The 18084-nt window shown below is 37.1% G+C and overlaps 1 protein-coding gene across 25 annotated transcripts in view; it reads right to left on the reverse strand.

The window, feature by feature from the left end:
• Ppfia2 (PTPRF interacting protein alpha 2) overlaps nucleotides 1-18084 on the reverse strand; it is a 346500-nt gene that overhangs the window by 215113 nt on the left and 113303 nt on the right. For 7 of the 25 annotated variants that reach the window (XM_041668419.1, XM_041668414.1, XM_041668389.1 and 4 more), the window contains exon 1: nucleotides 3248-3605. The exons of 16 other annotated variants lie outside the window; for them this stretch is intronic. In XM_041668419.1, coding sequence (XP_041524353.1) covers nucleotides 3248-3328 — 81 coding nt within the window. In that variant the 5' untranslated portion in view covers nucleotides 3329-3605. Of the gene's footprint in view, nucleotides 1-3247; nucleotides 3607-18084 lie in introns of those variants that run through there. 2 more of the 25 variants (XM_041668427.1, XM_041668372.1) reach the window with 2 other exon arrangements.

The following is an 18084-nucleotide window of genomic DNA, read 5'->3' on the forward strand; positions in this document are numbered from 1 at the left end:
GGAAAATGACAGCCTTTGAGACGAGTTTTTAAGAAAACATCTTTCCAATGTGCAAAAGCAAGAAGAAGACAAGGAAGCACAAGACATGCAATTTTCTGGTAAGGAGAGCTGTGATCTAAGTGACAAAGGCCATTTGAGGACAGCATAGCAAGACGGACTTCATCCCCTAAGAAGGGATATGTGAATTCATTTAGCCACAGAAATGAGAGGTTACTCTTTTCATACTGAGAGGGATGTGAATTGTTCTGGTTTTTCTTGTGTATTAGCAGAAAGACACTCCCACACGGGCTTGACACACAGTCAGAAATGAAAGACACAAATCGTTTCTCTGAAGGAGAAATGAGTAAAGCCCATCTCCTGAGGTTAAATTCTTTTGATATGGGAAGTCTGTGGCAAATTTTATTGTGTTTTTTTACAATATCACACTGTTTTTATTTACAATAAACTATTACAAATAACCTTGATAAATAAAATATAGGAATGGAGAAGAAAGAACAGTTACTGGTTGAAAGTTGTTAAAGTCGAAGAAATGGGGATATTCATATTGGACACAAGTATTTTGAAATGAATAACCTATTTTGTGCCAAGCCCATCTGAAAGTTTTAAGAGTACATAGATGTAATTTACAAAGAGTAAATTACAGAGTTGGAAGGGACATAATAAAATTATGCTAAAACATTGTTTGTGTATGTGTAAGCACAAAATTAGAAAAATTAAGTGGGTTTTCATATGTATATCTAAAGAAAGTATATATATATATATATATATAACTTTTATTAAAACATATTTTCCATGTATGTACATTTGAATATCATAAAGTATTTTACAATGGTGTGTATAAATATAATAATACCACTTTGGTTACATTTGTTTGTTAATTTTGGACCTTCTGGGGGCAATACAAGAAACTACACTCTAAGACTTCAATTTTGACATAATAAATAAAATTTACAAACTGTGTGTTGGCATCCTACAAGTTCCAAAACCTCTGAACAGAAAAATGTAGATAGTTGTATATTCATAGTAACACAAGTGAGAATTGACACATAAAAAAAATAATTTAAATTGTGTTAGCTATTTCGCACAAAATGTGTTTGCATGGATATGCATAAAAGCATGAATACATTTTACTAAATTAAAATGCAATGAAAATAAAATCTTGATCCTAGAATGTAGTTACACTTCTCATTGGTCACTCTTTTACCCTTGAAATTATTGAATAAAAATATTTTAAATGGTACCCAAAATTTGATAACATAAACTTCCAAAAATAATCAGAATGGTTTTGATTCTTAATGAAGAGATGAGACTAAACTTCTATGTTATTCTTGCTGGAGTGTACAAATGCCCCTGCATTTGTTACTTTGTGGTGGCATAATTTTAAGTACGTCATCTCTGAAATCCCAATTCCTTGCTTCCTCTCTGAAGCATAAGGCACACTTCAATAATACTTAAATTTTGAGAGTTTAACTAATCTCTTCACATTGTACTTTTTTACATATGGTGGGTTTTTTTTTTTACAGAATTTTATTTTATTTCAATTTTTACACTCCTCGGACCAAAGGAAAGATAATGTCTTAAATAGAGGTTGTCACACAAGTAAAAATAAAGATTCAATTCTTCCCTTTGAAACTAAAAATAAAGGTTCACTATGAAACCTTTATCTCATGCTTTAAGAATTATTTTATCTACCACAAAAATCCTAAATCACAGCCAAAAGAGAAGCATCCAAACTTAACACATTTCCTGTTACTGCAAACTTCTAGACCAGATAACATTTTATGCAATTGGAAAATGTCGGAAAAGTGAATTTGTATTTGGCCTCATTTATGCTTTATGTGAATATGAAAGTTTCTACCTGCCTATGCTATCACATTAAGGAAACATTTCCTCTGCATTTTCAGAGAAAATCACCTGCCGAGGAAGGTGTCAGCAAGATTTCTACTGAAGGAATTCTAAGTAGCCTGTGTCACGACTGAGCATGTGAGACTCACTGACCCTTCAACCCTGAGACATAGAGGTAGAATTCCAAATGTCAGAAGTCGCCTCCACAGTCAGCTTCAGGTTATTGTAAAGAGCGTTTATAGCTCTGTGCACAGAGAAGAGGGAGTAATGCTTCTGCACACAGCCTCAGGGCAGTGGCATTTTGAACACCCACCACAGTAAACAGATCATTAATAAGGAAAGAATCTATTCGGGAACAACACAGACACACGCTATCAGTAGACTTCAGAGCAAAACAGGAGAGGTGACACGATTCAAAAAAGAGGTAGAAAGGGAAGAGGAGGGAGCAATTGTATCTACTGATTACAGTTTGCAAGAGCAGGAAACTTCTAGAAATCTAGTGTTCATTTATACAGAGGTCCCCTCTAACATCTCAATTAGCCTTACTAGATTTTCCCTGGATGTCTTTGTATTGACTCCAGAACAAAAAAACAATAATTAAATAGAAGTCTTTTATAGTTTCATCATGTGAGTCACGCCATGAGAGGAGGCTCATTGTCTCGGTGACTATAACACAGAATTATAAAGTCGACCTTCATACTGAAAGATACACCTTTGAGCCTTAAAATGAAGAAAGATCTTATTTGGCTTAGAGTTAAGCATTTTCTACACTGAGAACTGATTTATTCCTGGGCAACTGAGGCATATTTGGCAGGCAACTCCTATAAATCATTGTGACTCTTTGATAACATAGAAAATCTTTCCTAATTAGTTTCTACTTTACCCCCAAATTGAAAAGCATAGTAAACATGGCACTTAAGCCTCCCGTAAGAGTGATTGCTTTTTGCATCGCCTATACCAAAATTAGATAACAGGCATTATCTAAGGCTATGTTTATAAAAGATAGCATTCTTTTTTTAGCCGAGGACTTAGGTTTTAAAGTTCCATTAATGTCTTTAAATTTTACTCTGTGATACACAAGGAACAGAACTGCCCAGCATTCTTCCATAAAAGCGTTGCAGTCATGAAAGCACAGGCGCAACACAGCTCCACAACTTCAAGTGACAGTACTTAAAAATCCTCAGGAAATACAGCATTCACTGTTATTCAGCTTGAATTCACAAAGCTGCCTCCCCCTTTCCACATTTAAAAACAGATTAAGGTGCATGCAGGTTATCCACTCAATAGATAGAACCACTGCATACTTCCCCACGTTCCACTCTGCCTTTCAGTATTTCTCGTTATTTAAAGTTTGATTATGTATTAACTTTCTAAGTAGTGAAACCATTTAAAGCACACTTACTTGGAAAGTGTAAAACCGGGTCCCATTAGGAAGGTGCACTTTAGGAGAGCCAGAAACAGTGTTCATATCCGAGAAAATCATTTCTGATCACGGAGACAATATAATCCACAAGGAGTTACAGAAGCCGAGTCGAGAGCTTAGTGTGCAGATAAATCCGTGCATGCATTGAGGGAGACTACCCGGTAAAAAGCAATCTGCCCCATCCTTCTTGGATACACAGGAATAGCTTTCGAAAGCTTTCGTCCACGTTTGAAATCTAAGCTGAAAGGGTATCAGCTACCGACCTTTCGTGCAGCTAAGTTCTTTAGAACGTAAAGTGTTTTAAAAAAAAAATTAAAAACACAGAGGGAAAGAAGGAAGAACCAACGATAAACGGAGCTTGTGCAGAATCTGGCAGTGCCGTGGACTTGCCCATCTGTTCCCGGTGATAATCACCTCCCTCCACCACAGTCTAGCAGAGTGATTATGCTAAATATCCTGGTTAACCAATAACACACAGTTTCATTTCAGGGAGGCATGCACAGTGCTATTCAGAGGACCTCTCCTGACGAACACGGAGCTTGACTCACTCTGTGCTGAAAGCTGCGTTTAGTAACTGAAGACTGTGTTTGTAGCACTCTTGCTATTTTATAATCCTCAGTCTCTCTGGTACTCCCAGTCTTTTCAGCGGTGTTCGGGTTTTTGTTGTTGTTGTTGTTGTTTCTGTCTTTTTAGAGCCTTTATAAAGTGAGAATTCTTTCATATAGATCAAAGTATGATACAACCAGCTACGACGCTGGGAAGCAACAGATAAAATCCTTTCAATCTCTGTAATGCTAGGAATATTTACCAAGAAAATTCAAATGCTTTCTCTTTCCTGAACTATAAAAAAATTACAGATGTAATATGTTTATTATCCAGTAGTTTATACCTTAGTTAAACCATATAATATTGATAATGCTTAAAATGTCCCACATTTCTTTTAATTAAGCTTATTTCTTATATGAAGCAGTTAGCAAAGGTATTTGTATAAATAGACTTCTTAATGAAAGATTCAAAAGTGTTTGTAAGCCCTGACATTATTTGTTAAACGTGTTTATTGTTCTACATCTGTAACCAATTATTCAGTCCATATAAAAGATCAGATCTGGGTGACTTGCCAACTTCTTGATGTAAAAATAAATGTTCCATTTACACGTGGTTCAAAGGTGGAGATGTCAGGGATAAAACGGAATGAGGCAAGAGTCTGTCTGAGCAAAAATATCTAAGTTCAAATGGTTATATACCATCAAGGACTAGGAACCACCTACGCTGAAGCGACAGGGGATAAAAGACACTGTAGGATCAAAAACTACTACCACTGGGTACACACTTAATAGAAGTACTGGATTGGGAGGTTGAGGCAAGAGGGTGTCCATGAATACAAGAGGGTATAAATTAAGACCCTTACTATAAAAATAAAAATAAAACCAAGAAAGGCATCTTTTTATAATTTACTTACACTCTCAGCACTGGGGAAGGCAATTTTGAGAAACGGAGTTGTTTTTTTCTCTAGGATGAAAGAGTATTCATGTTATATTGAAAGGAATTCATAAGAGGTTTGCCAGGACTGAGAGGATAGCTCACTGGTTAAGGCAAATGTTGGGGAGCACGGTAACAAGCTAGTAATTCCAGAGGCAGATGGTGGAAAGGATCTCCAGAGCAAGCTAGTCAGAGGACTAACCATATTAGGGTGCTCTAGGTTGTATTGGGAACTCTTGTCTCAATGACAATGATTGCCAATATCAACCTCAGGCCTCCATATGCAGGGACAAATACACATGCATGTGCACACAAACACACACACACATACAAACACACACTATACACATACAAACGTTTGCACATACATACCAAGTGTGAAAATATGGGAAGAAAGATCTACCTAGTCTGTACCATTTTTAATCATTTGTTTATATTTATATATTCTCCTATTTCTTTTCTCCTTCACAATGTTATCTCTCTCTTTTTCTGTTTACAGTATCTTAGCTTAAGTAACATTTTAAATATTTTAACTCATATCAATAACTTGCTGTCTGTATTATTGCAGGTAATAATTTTCAATAATTATTTAAGTATTCATCGTATCCTGTTATTTTTGGTTGTTGTTCAATTAATAGTTTCCCTATTCTTTTTAATCCCTGATGGGATTCTCTCAAATGGGTTTAATGTTCAAATGTGATTGTATAGGCTTAATGTTGTGATGATCAGGCTACATGTAAAGATGTGGATTCTTTATTCTCTGAGACTCCATGTACACAAGGTACTTCCCAAACAGTCACTTTGTGCTTGACAATCCCCACTCCCTGACACACAAAACGTGATCTGAACTCACTTCTCAAACACAAACCTGAAACTTCTTGGCGATTTCAGTTTCATGGGAAAAAAAATGTTCACCAACTAGAGCATTACACAATATGTCTTTACAATACACCACTACATTCCACCAGCATTACACAGTATGTCTTTACATTACACAAAATACATAGTCTCATGCAATTCACATATTTGATATAGTCTCGTGTATATGCTAAATTTGAAGCATCAGTAAGCTATTTTACTACAACTATGAATTTCTGAAGACTCTCAGTCAATAAAAAGCCTTTTTTCATTCATATTTGTTTATAGGGAGGGAATAAAATAGGTTATATTTTTCTTTTCAAAGAGGCAGAAGGAAGACCCAATAATGATGCACACACTTTGTACATTTTGGTGCCTTCTTCTAAACATAACAGGAGTCAACGTATACAATCCTTCCTCGATGTCCTTTTCTATACAGATAGTAATGTTATTTTTAATTGAAAATAAAGACAACCCAATGACAGTTTCCCTTCCCCCAACTCCTCTCAGCTCCCCTCAATATCCCTTCTCCACCAGTCCTCTCCCCCTCCATTTCCTCTTCAGAAAAGAGTAGGACTCCAAGTGACAACAACTAAACACATCAAAAAAAAAAAAAAAGATACAGCAGGACAATGCAAAAGCCCTCATAGAGAGGCTGAAAAGAGTCAGACACACACTCCGGCTGTTAGGAGTACCACAAAAACACCAAGCTAACAATTATAACATAGGCAGACGACCTGGTATAGATAGTCCCATGCCGGCTCATTAATTATCTTATCAGTCTCCGTGAGCCCATAGGATCCCTGCTTAATTAATTCAGTGGCTGATATTCTCCTGGTGTCCTCCATCCTTTCTAACTCCTCCAATCTTCTCTTCTACTAGGTTCCCTGATCTCCAAGGTGAGGGACACAACAGAGACCTCCAATTTAATGTCTCTCTCTTCATAATGTTAATAAAATTACCTTGTTATTCTGAAATTGATTTGGAAATAAATCATTTTTGTTCTCTGCCTGATAAAAACAGGGAAGGTGGTGTTCTGGTCTAGATATTTTCAAGCACGTGTAACTTGCTACAGTCACAGACGTTGTCAAGGCCAAGGTTTCGCCTCCCATCATTATATAAGTCAGGAGCATCGTAGAAATTAAATAATTGGTCAGCGACAGTCTTGTTCACTGAGAAATGCACCTACTTTGCTTGTACACAGCATAAGGCAAACAATGAGAAGGAAATTTAATCCACCACGTTTATACAGTTTCCTCACAGTGATCATCTTTGAGTCAGACCTAAAAAGCCATGATATTCCTGGACAGAAGAGCCTTGAGAAGTCTCAGCTCTGCTCTGAGTTCTGGGTCAGACACTCTGTCTAATGATGTGGTTTTCAAACTAGTCAGTTTATGCTCTTCTATCAATAATGTTTTAAAAAACTAGGTGCGACTTGTTCATCATTTAAAATAATGTGCACTAAGGTTTACGTTAACAATGGATGTATTCATTTTTAGAAGTCCATCTGTTACGATATTCTAAAATTAAATTCAGCAGAGGAAATAAAAGCATCACTTCAATTTAATTGGCATAATATACTTTTTAGAAAGCAAACAAAAGACAAAAGCTTTAAAACTTGAAGTCTTTCCATTTTATTTTTTATTCTATTCTCCTTCAATCCCCTACACATTTGTGTTGTGTTCACCAGAGATTCATGAGTAGAGTTCACTTCTCAAGCACAAACCAATGGACAATTGGTTTTAAAAAAAACATTATGGTACTACTCAAAAATTCAAGCACGCAATCCTATGAGTGTTGGCTTTCATTAATTCACAAAGAACATGGTTGAATTTTGATATTTTTAGTGATAAAATAGTTCTGTTATATGGCAGAGTATAGATTTGTTCGTGAAAATAATATAATTAGTATCTGAATAATGATCATATACGTAATTTATAACTGAGCTAAAAATTAACTTTGAATTATTATACTAAAAGCTACATATTAAAAAAAGTACCACTGATAAGCTTGACTGGGACTTTCCTGCTCATGGTAAATACAAGATTATGTCTATATTTGAAAACCTTTTCAATCACTTAGAAAGAGAACACACTTGTAAATACGTTCTTGAAGAAAATTGGGTAAGTCTTAAAGAATTTTTCATGGGAGAAAATTCATATAAGATGGATGGTTGGAACTGACTTCATAAAGGCAAATGATATGAAAATATGAGAAGGAGTGAATTACTCTCACTGAGATCTTTAGTTCACTGTGTGGTGGTGACTCATAGCCTTAACCCAGAACTTGGGAGGCAGGGACAGGCAGATATCTGAGTTCGAGGCCAACCTGGTTTACAAAGCAAGTGTCAGCACAGCCAGGAATACACAAAGAAACCCTGTCATGAACAACCCCCCCAAATTTAGACCTCCATACTATATTAATATTATAAGTGTATCTTTCTCAAGGAAAAAGTTATGATTCTAACCTAATAGAAGACTATGAAATATTATATCTTCCTCCCCCTCTATTTCTTTTCTCCTGGAATCATACATTCACTTGTACATAAATTAATGGCAAATAACCAAATGTCTCCAGCAATTGGTATTGTTCCCAGACTCAGAAGAATTACTGCAAAATATTGACTATGATCCTTAAAGAACTTTATATCTCACAGGTCCAATAGCGATTAATAATAGACAGTTAAGCCACCAAAGAGTGCAGTGCAGTGTGGCAAGTATTAATCACTGATATAACCTAAGGGATTCTAAGTGATTTGGCCCAAACAGTACCTTTGAAGAAGGCTGTATCAGAGTGGCCCCAGCAAAAGCAGATAGACGGCAGCTTCCCAAAGGATCAACAATCAGAGGCATTGATAACATGGTGTAACTAAGAAATATAGCTGGTAATATTTTAAGGTTATATAAGAAGTACCTGAATTAGATATATTTTTGTGCACAAATTCCCAAGTGAGATTGGGCAAAACTTTAATTGAATCAATACTTTATTTCTCTTCAACGAAGGAGAATCAGACAATCCTTGTTTGATAAGAAATATGAATTTAGTGTTTCATGTTCATAGATTCATGAGTATATTTGGACATCATTACTCAGCTTGAGAAATAAATTTCCAATGTTATTTGAGAATACTAAAAATTTAATATGTCCGCTTGCTTTCAGTTTATCATACGATGATTAGGGCATTAACTTGAACATAATAAAACATATATCACAGATACTGAGAAGATATCTCAATGGGTAAGAGCTCTTGTTCTGCAAACGCTAGAGACCTGTTCATATGCATGAATATATGCATATACCTGCACACTCACTCGTGTGCACGTACCATGCATACATTTAGTAAGAACATGCTATGTGTAAAATAACTGGTAAGGTGTTTATAGTAACAATGCTTTTGAGCCAGCACCTATATAAGAGTAAAATAAAGGATTCATTACAATTGCTATAGACAGACAATTGCAAAACACATTCTGAAATGTACAAGGAGAAGAAAAAGAGAAACTTGAGGTTTTGCATAAATCAAATTTTAAAAAAGGAAATATTTAAAATTTGATAGGTAAAACCTTGAATTTCAACACTGTTTTTAATTGACTCCCAGAAGTCATCTATCGTGTCATTCTGCTTCTGAGAACAGTCCATAAGCTTCCAACACACATTACAGGCTTTCACCTAGAGTAATCCTAAAATGCTTCATGAGTTGTCGTTATACAGCCTTTGATATCAAGTTTCAGCTTGAAGGTGGTAAAGATAATTTTGTTATAAGTCAATGCTTCTCTATCTAAGGGTTGTATCCCCTTTGAGGGACAAAAGACCCTTTCACAGGGGTCACCTAAGACCACTGGAAAACACAGATCTTTACCTTATGATTCACAATAGTAGAAAAATGAAATTTATGAAGTAGTGACAAGATTAATTTTATGGATGGAGGTCATCACAATGTGGGGAACTGTATTAAAAGAGTGCAGCATTAGGAAAGTTGAGTACCACTCTTCTAACTAGTAGCGAGAGGTTGGAGAGATAGATAAGCAGTTAAAAGTGTGTGCTGCTCAATGATGAGGTACAGAATTCAGCTCCCAGCATCCACATTGGGTAGTTTACTAAACTTTAGCTCCAGCTCCAATGCCCAGCCTCTTTTGGCCTCTGCATGTACCACATATGTGAATATACACAAACATACATGAATTAAATAAACATTTAAAAATGTGGTTGTCAGACATATTTTGCTTCATGTAAGTAATTTGCTCTTATTTCATTCATTTATGCACATGGATAAGAAGCTCAGAAGTTTGCTATGGTGATGAGGGGTTTTTAAATTTAAACAACATATTATACAGACTGTTCATTTTCTGTTAGTTTATGATAAACTCTGGGTTGAAAAGAGGACATAGTAAAAGAAGAATGTGAAGCAAGAAAACCAGAGAGAGAAGGGGGGAGGAAAGATAAGATAGGCATACCGCTATAATTTACACTATATCGCTATAGGATAACAAATAATCTTGTCAGTAAGCATTCAGTTTTAAGTCGTACCAGATGGAGTGAAGTTGGGGTCCAGATGGACATTGCTTATGAGCTATTCCATGTGGACTATGATAGCTCAGCAAGTTATTGCTAGCTAAGTAGTCAGTCTCCTTTGCCTCTGAGATAGTTAGCCAGTTCCAGGTCTAACAGTATATATCCTTTTGCTCCAATAGCAATTGTAAAATAAGCAAAAATGTTGACCTTATGACAAGACTAACAGCCCTGAATATTCCTCTTGATTATCTACTAGCCAAAAATCACATTGCCTGCATTCTGTATGAAGGACTCATTCATTAACTAATTTCTCTACCAAATAATTATTGAGGTGCTATGAAATACTTAACAGTTATAGTTAAAATAGAAGTGAATGAAGAATAAGGACATAAGCTCTTCATTATATAACATAAGAATTAGATATGTCACTAGCATGCATGTTCATGGATTGGAGGGATCCAAGAATTAGATACCTCTGTTACATAAAAATGTCCTTCCAATTTCATTGTGTCTTCTTTATAATTCATTGTAATCATCAAGATTTGTAATAAAGGAAAAAATAAATATTATAGTATACTGAGACAACTTGATCTTCCTATTGAGACAAAAATAGTGCAAGTGATATGATAAGGCCTGCTCAATGGCATATGAATCTAACTTAAAATACTATACATTAAACACACACATATATATATACATATATATGCACACCATGTGCTTTTTTCTACAGTATAGCTTATTTATTTATTCTCATATTTTGAGTGGAATCAGTTATTCATATGATAGGCAAGCATTGTACCACCACTGACATATGTGTGTGTGTGTGTGTGTGTGTATGTGTGTGTGTGTATCCCTACACTGATTTTGCTTTTGAACTGTTTCCAGGTGGGCTGGACTCACTGCTGTAGCTCAAGAAGAACTTATATTTGAAATCCTCCTTCCCCAACTTCTCTGTTGTTAGATTCTAGGTTTTTACAATGAGCATTGCCTTTGATGGTAAATTTCTGACACTTTATAAATAATTGAGCATTTTTGACCAAAAAAAAAAAAACCTCACTTCTTCACTGGGTAAATTAATGCACCCACATCACTCACTGAATATGTGCACCACACTGTTAGTGGAAATTACTATATTGGAGTACAGTACCCAGTCTATCACTTAATGTGGAACTTTTGATAACTGTAAATATTGTTTCTAGCTAAAATTTGAAACATAATAAGGTACCTCAGACAGCAGAATGTTGGATCCTGTTTTCTTATCCAATCTCTTAGCCTGTGCCTTTTTATAGGTGAGTTGAGCCCATTGATATTAAGTGATATTAATGACCAGTGGTTGTTAACTCCGGTCACTTTTTTAGTAGTAGGGTTTGTGTGTTTTCCTTCTTTGATTTGTGCTGGTGAAGAGTCTCTAGATGTCTGAGTTATTGTGGTCATTGTTGGACTACTTGGTTAGTGATTTTCCTTCTATTATTTTCTGTAAGGCTGGATTTGTGGCTACGTATTGTTTAAATTTGTTTTTATCCTGGAAAATTTTGTTTTCTCCATTTATAGTGAATGAAAGTTTGGCTGGATATAGTAGTCTGGGCTTGCATCCGTGGTCTCTTAGTTTTTGGAGAACATCTATCCAGGACCTTCTGGCTTTCATGGTTTCCATAGAGAAGTCAGGTGTAAGTCTGATAGGTTTACCTTTATAAACATATAGTTGTCCTCTTGGCTAAGGGAAGTAGACAAAATTTCCGGGGAGAAAATGGGATCTTGGGGGTGGGGTGGGATGGGGGTAAGGGGAGATGGGGAGAGAAAAGGTAGAAGGGAAGGAGTGGGGACCTGGGGAAACAGGAGAATTGGGATAAAGGAAAGGTGGATAAGGGGAGCACGGAACCACAATTCTTAGTTAAGGGAGCCACTTTAGGGTGGGCAAGAGACTTGACCCTAGAGGGGCTCCCTAGTGCCCAAGATGAGGTTCCCAGTTAGTTCCTTGGGCAGCTGAGGATTGGGAACCTGAAATGACCCTATCCTAGAGCAATACTGATGAATATCTTGCATATCATCATAGAATCTTCATCTGGTGATGGATAGAGATAGAGACAGAGACCCACACAGGAGCACTGGACTGAGCTCCCAAGGTCCCAAGGAGGAGCAGAAGGAGGGAGAACATGAGCAAAGAATTCGGGACCACGAGGCGTGCATCCACCCACTGAGACAGTGGAGCTGATCTACGGGGAGCTCACCAAGGCCAGCTGGACTGTGACCGAAAAAGCATGGGATAAAACTGGACTCTCTGAACATGGCGAACAATGAGGGCTGATGAGACACCAAGGACAATGGCAGGGGGTTTTGATCCTACTTAATGTGCTGGCTTTGTGGGAGCCTAGCCAGTTTGGATGTTCACCTTCCTATATATGGACGGAGGGGGGAGGACCTAGGACTTACCACAGGGCAGGGAACCTGGACTGCTCTGTGGACTGGAGAGGGAGGGGGAGAGGAGTGGGGGGAGGGGGAGAAGGGTGGGAGGAGGGGGAGAAGGGTGGGAGGAGGGGAAGGGAAATGGGAGGCTGGGAGGAGGTGGAAACTTGTTTTTTGTTTATGTTTTTTTTTCTTCTTTTCGCAATAAAAAAAAATGAAAAAAAAAAGGTACCTCAGTGTTGAAAAGTTATGAATTCCATGGAATTCTGAGTGTCACTAAGGAGAAACATTCTATCTATGGCTTAGAGTTGTCATGCAATAAGCGTGTGGGAAAGGTTTGAAAATCTCCCCCTGTCTATTTTCTTACTCTTTTTGTTGATTATATTAAAAATGAATTCTCTTATTTGACTCATTCAATATTCCTCATAATCAAAACATATTTACTACCTTAAGATTCTTTTTTTTTTTTTTTTTTTGGTTTTTCGAGACAGGGTTTATCTGTGGTTTTGGAGCCTGTCCTGGAACTAGCTCTTGTAGACCAGGCTGGTCTGGTCTCGAACTCACAGAGATCCGCCTACCTCTGCCTCCCAAGTGCTGGGATTAAAGGCATGCGCCACCACTGCCCGGCTCCTTAAGATTCTTATAGCCATTAGATATTAGACCAGACATTTAAATTTTGGGTAAATATATTCTTTGGTACAAAATAGGCAAGATTTGGTGAATTAATGAAGACAAGAATAAGTAAATTAGATATAGAGTAAATATCAGTTCTTATTATGATGAAAGAATGCTTTAGTGCAAAATTTCTTTAAGGTATTTAATAGTTTGTGCTATATAGAGAGAGACAACCATTTGCTAATCTACATGCATCAGCTTCTCTACCTGTGCATTAATACAAGTTCATTTCTCTGTAGAACCACAAAGCATTGGGGGAAATGTCTCACTGAATAGGAGAAATGAATGTCATATCAAGTGTAGAGATTCTTGACTTCTATACATGAAAACATTTGATTTATGCCATCTCATAAGAAAGAGATGTAAGTGATGAGAGAAAGAAAACAGTCACCAGATCCATAGAAAGGGTTTTGCATCACGTTGTGATTGGTATGAAATAATAAATCTCTGTTCATAAAAACAGCCATTGAAGTAGATAAACATTATGTTCAGCATCTTATTCATAAAAAGGATCAGAATAATATGATGCAAGGACAATCTTGGCACCACTGTGAACTAAATTAATGCCACCCTCGTGCCATTTTCTTTATTAATTTTCAGGATCTCAATGGTCACAGTTGCCATGGTAGCAAGTACATTATTTCCTGTTTAATTGTACTTTTCCCAAGAATTTTGTTCAGAAGATAAAGCCAGTCACTACCATGTTCTATTGCAGATGAAGAATAATGAAAATAAATCAATAGCTGCACTTATCAAAGGACATTGTATGCCATTGTGTTGACTTCAAAGAAATCCTCATGGAGAAATGTTTCTTCCTTTATAGTGTATATGAAAAGTTGTTTGATTGCAATCATGCAACTTGTTTAATATCACATGGATGAAATGTTGTAAAGCTTCATCCATTAAAACCCAGTGTAGTCGATTTCAAAGTATCCTGTACATTAAAATAATTTCTTGGCAGTCCTTTTCTGAGAAAAAAAATTGATTTGGTTTGTAACATGGGAAAAATTCGTAAGTTCCTGATTAATGAATGCATATCATATATAAAATAATTACTAAATGTCATTGTATCTGATTAAATACTTATTTTTATTTTATGGAATTATTCAAACTTTCATAACTCATTAGATGCGGATTTCTATGAAAGGAAAGAAGAATCAGAGACTTTTGTCCTTAATAGATTCACATTTTAAGACTATGCTGTGGAAGGATAAAATAAACTGCGTTCATAGGAGACAAGGATTGCTTTAGGAGAACAGGGGCCAAATCTGAGTGCTCTGCTTTCTGAATGTTGTATTAGAGATTACTAATTGTCAGTAAGTAACAATGTCACAGAGGTAGATGAAAATACAAGTTTGAAACTGGGATTGAAAACAAAAGACTGAAATGTGATCAGTATGGAAGTGGATACTCATAGAAGAGTCATTCTGAAGGAGAAGAAATGAAGAATAAAGCAGCAAATAATGGTATGGAAGTAGACAAGGAGATGGATGCGTACTCAAAGCCCTGTCAATTCAGGAGATGGTATAGAGAATCAAATGCTCCTGGAGGGCAGATTATATGGGGACTGAGAATTAGCAATAGACTATTGAAATGTACAAGTTACTCTGGAGAAGCAACATAGAGAAAATGAACCTGATTTATGTTAATATAATAGTAAATAGGGAGAACAAAGTAGAAGCAATATTTATAAAGCATATATATATGTGTATATATATATATATGGGTTAGGCACACACACACACACATACACACACATATAGGACCTATGCAAATGTAAGCCCATGTGTGTGTATAAAGTTGCATGTGCCCATCTGTGTGCCTGATGAGAACACAGCATACCATGCTTGATCAGTCTCCACATTATTCGTTGAGGCAATGTGGCAAGGTATCTCACTAAGCACAGAGCTTGTCAATTTGGCTAGCTTAGCTGTTCAGCTCTGGGGATCCTTATATTCTCTGAAAGGCACTGGGATACCTGTGGCCATTCTGCCCTCTCAGAATTTCCACGGATCCTAGGGATCCAAACTCAGTTCCCCACACCTTCAAGGCAAATGCATTAACTCGTGGGTTAAGTTCCCAGTCACATGAAACCTTTCTTTAGCACAGGATGATGATAAAGGATGCAAAGAAGCAAATGTCTAGAGTAAGATCACTGAGGTGGTGAGAGAAAGAACTGCAGGTGGAGATACATAGATATTTTGATGCCTTGACTTTGAAATTTGGATCTAAGGACATGATGCTTTGGAAAGGAGTTTCTTATTTTGTTTTCACAGAGGATGAGACCCTGTTCATTTCTTCTATTCCGATTTGGTATGATGGACCACGCCCTCCTGAAGGGTTGCAGTGAACATCTTCAGAAAATTGCTTCGCTCAGCTGCCAACTGAGATGAAACTAGCACACAGGTTATACCATGAAAGACCTAATTAACGACGCCCCCATTCAGCAAGAAGCAGTTTGGAGAGAAATAACTGTGCCCATATTCCCAAATAATGTTTATAAATGTTCTTTTACATTTAAAGGGGGATATGATATAGGTATGAATAATTTGCATTAGTATAGATTTTGCTTTATTGATAGAGATTTACGGTCAATTTTGTAATATGTATATGTATTTCTGATATTGATTAAGGTATTGTGATTGTGTTGTTCATTATTAAAATGTAATGTACAATTAGGAAATATAGGTTGTTGATGGATAATCATAAATAATAGTCAAGTTTGTAGTCATGTTAGTTAATATTTTCTAGATGTGCGTAGATATATTTTAGATAGGCATTCTTCATATTTTTCAAAGATTATAGAATATGGCATTTTAAATGTTTTAATAACTTAGGACTTTTCATAACAATGAGACACTCTGCTCCTGGCAGCACCAATCTACTTCAAGAGGAAGATGGGCATCGAAGAGGCTCGTTATGGAGTTTGATAGCCATTTGGGCAAGAAACTGCTCTTGCCTGGACTATTGCATAAACTGGAAACAGAGAGCGCACAGAGAGAGGACTACTGAACTTGCCTAAAGGTGAGATGATCTTTCGGGGTTCCTGATTCGTGAAGAAGTCTGCAAGACATTCTGCAGGACACAACAGATAGTGACTGAACAGACTTTGAATTTTCCTGTTTCATGGAAATGTCTGCTGGATACTATGGGCCTGAAGGCTGAAGATTGATGCCCCAACGGTACAAAAGAACTTTGGGTGACTGTACAGGCAGCGAGATGTCTCTGTCATTTCTAGAATTTTGGACTTCTTGTTTACTTAGGTAATATTATATCTTTCTGGAGTCTTTGATGGAGTTCAGAATAGTTAGTTATAGTTATAGTTTTCCTTAGTTATGATAAAGATTATTGTAACTTTTACTTGATAACTGTTTTGTTATATGTAATTTTGCTATGTTAAAGTTAAAACCTTCTTTTTTTTGTTTAAACAGAAAAAGGGGAAGTGATGTGGGAGTGTCATATATCAATCTGTTGATTTCATTGGTTAAGCAATAAAGAAACTGCTTGGCCCTGTGGGTGGTGTAAACAGAACAAAATGCTGGGAGGAAGAAGAAGTGAGGTCAGACTCCACAGCTCTCCTCTCGGGAGCAGACGCCTCAGAGAGACGCCATGCTCCTGGCTCCTGGGCAGACACACGCAATGAAGCTCCGACCCAGGATGGACGTGGGCTAGAATCTTCCTGGTAAGACCGGTGCTCACAGATTATTAGAGATGGGTTGATCGGGATATCAGAATTAGCCAGTAAGGGCTAGAGCTAAAGGGCAAGCAGTGTCTAAAAGAATACAGTTTGTGTGTCGTTATTTCGGGGCATAAGCTAGCCGAGCAGGCGGACGGGGTGCTGGGAACGCAGCCCCACTGCCCCTATTACTACACTAAATGAATAAAACAGTGACTTAGCCTCCTTGAGCTTAAGTTTCCTTCCCTTAAGAGTGGTTTAAAATAAGTTTTAACTCACCTTAATGCTGTGAAAACCAAGTGAGATGATGCTCGTAAAACATTGAATGTCACTGTCACCCCCCACCCTTGACAACTTAGAACCAAAACTTTCCAGTTTCTTTTCCTGATAAGAATGTGTTTGATGTGTGCATTTTTACAATGACATTTTAATTTCCTATGTTCTCTTTTCACTTGTATTTAAGATGCAGTGTCAGCGTCCTTTTTTGATGGTCTCGCAACCAGTGTTAGGAATCACCCCTCCTTAAAATGTGTAGTGGTTTATTCTTAGCCATTCCCTATTCCTGTTACTCAGCAGATATCTGTGGAACCTTGCCAGTCTCTCTTGTTTTTCTGATTTTGCTCAACCTAGGAGCCTATGGTGTTTGTGCACCTGCAATACCTGTAAACCAAACTGTTCTATTTCTGTATTCTCTACTCCAATAATCTCATATAACAGCTTGGATAAAAACCAAAGTCTTCCTCATAATGACTTGTACTCCTTTTTCTTGGGCCTTTACCTGGCCAGAGCCAAACTCAGTCATCTTCAAACCCTTACGGCCTAGCTCCAGGCATGCAAGTTGCACACTGGTTTTGCTGGTAAACTCCCCAGACCCTTGCCTACCAACTCCATACCCAAGCTCTCATTACACAGTCCCAAGTCCAGTTTCCTGGTGAGTTTTCCTAAACCCGAGCCAACCCTCACAATCTTCACACTCTTGATACTAGCTCCAGAGATACAGCTGTGTACCAGTTTACCTAAAGAAAACACCCTGAACCAAGCCCACACAGCTTTCTCTACAGGCCCAGGCTTAGTTCTTATGCAGCTCCTCCACTGACCCAACCTGAGGGAGGCTAAAATCTCACATCAGACACACAAACAAACTTCACAGACAAAAGAGACATCACAAAAATACAAATAAAATTTGAAAGGCCAAGACACTAGTTTGTATCCAA

Source organism: Microtus oregoni, unplaced genomic scaffold (genome assembly GCF_018167655.1).
Source record: "Microtus oregoni isolate MIOR12 unplaced genomic scaffold, Mior012 000001F_ref0000356, whole genome shotgun sequence".
Classification (NCBI taxonomy): Eukaryota; Metazoa; Chordata; class Mammalia; order Rodentia; family Cricetidae; genus Microtus; species Microtus oregoni.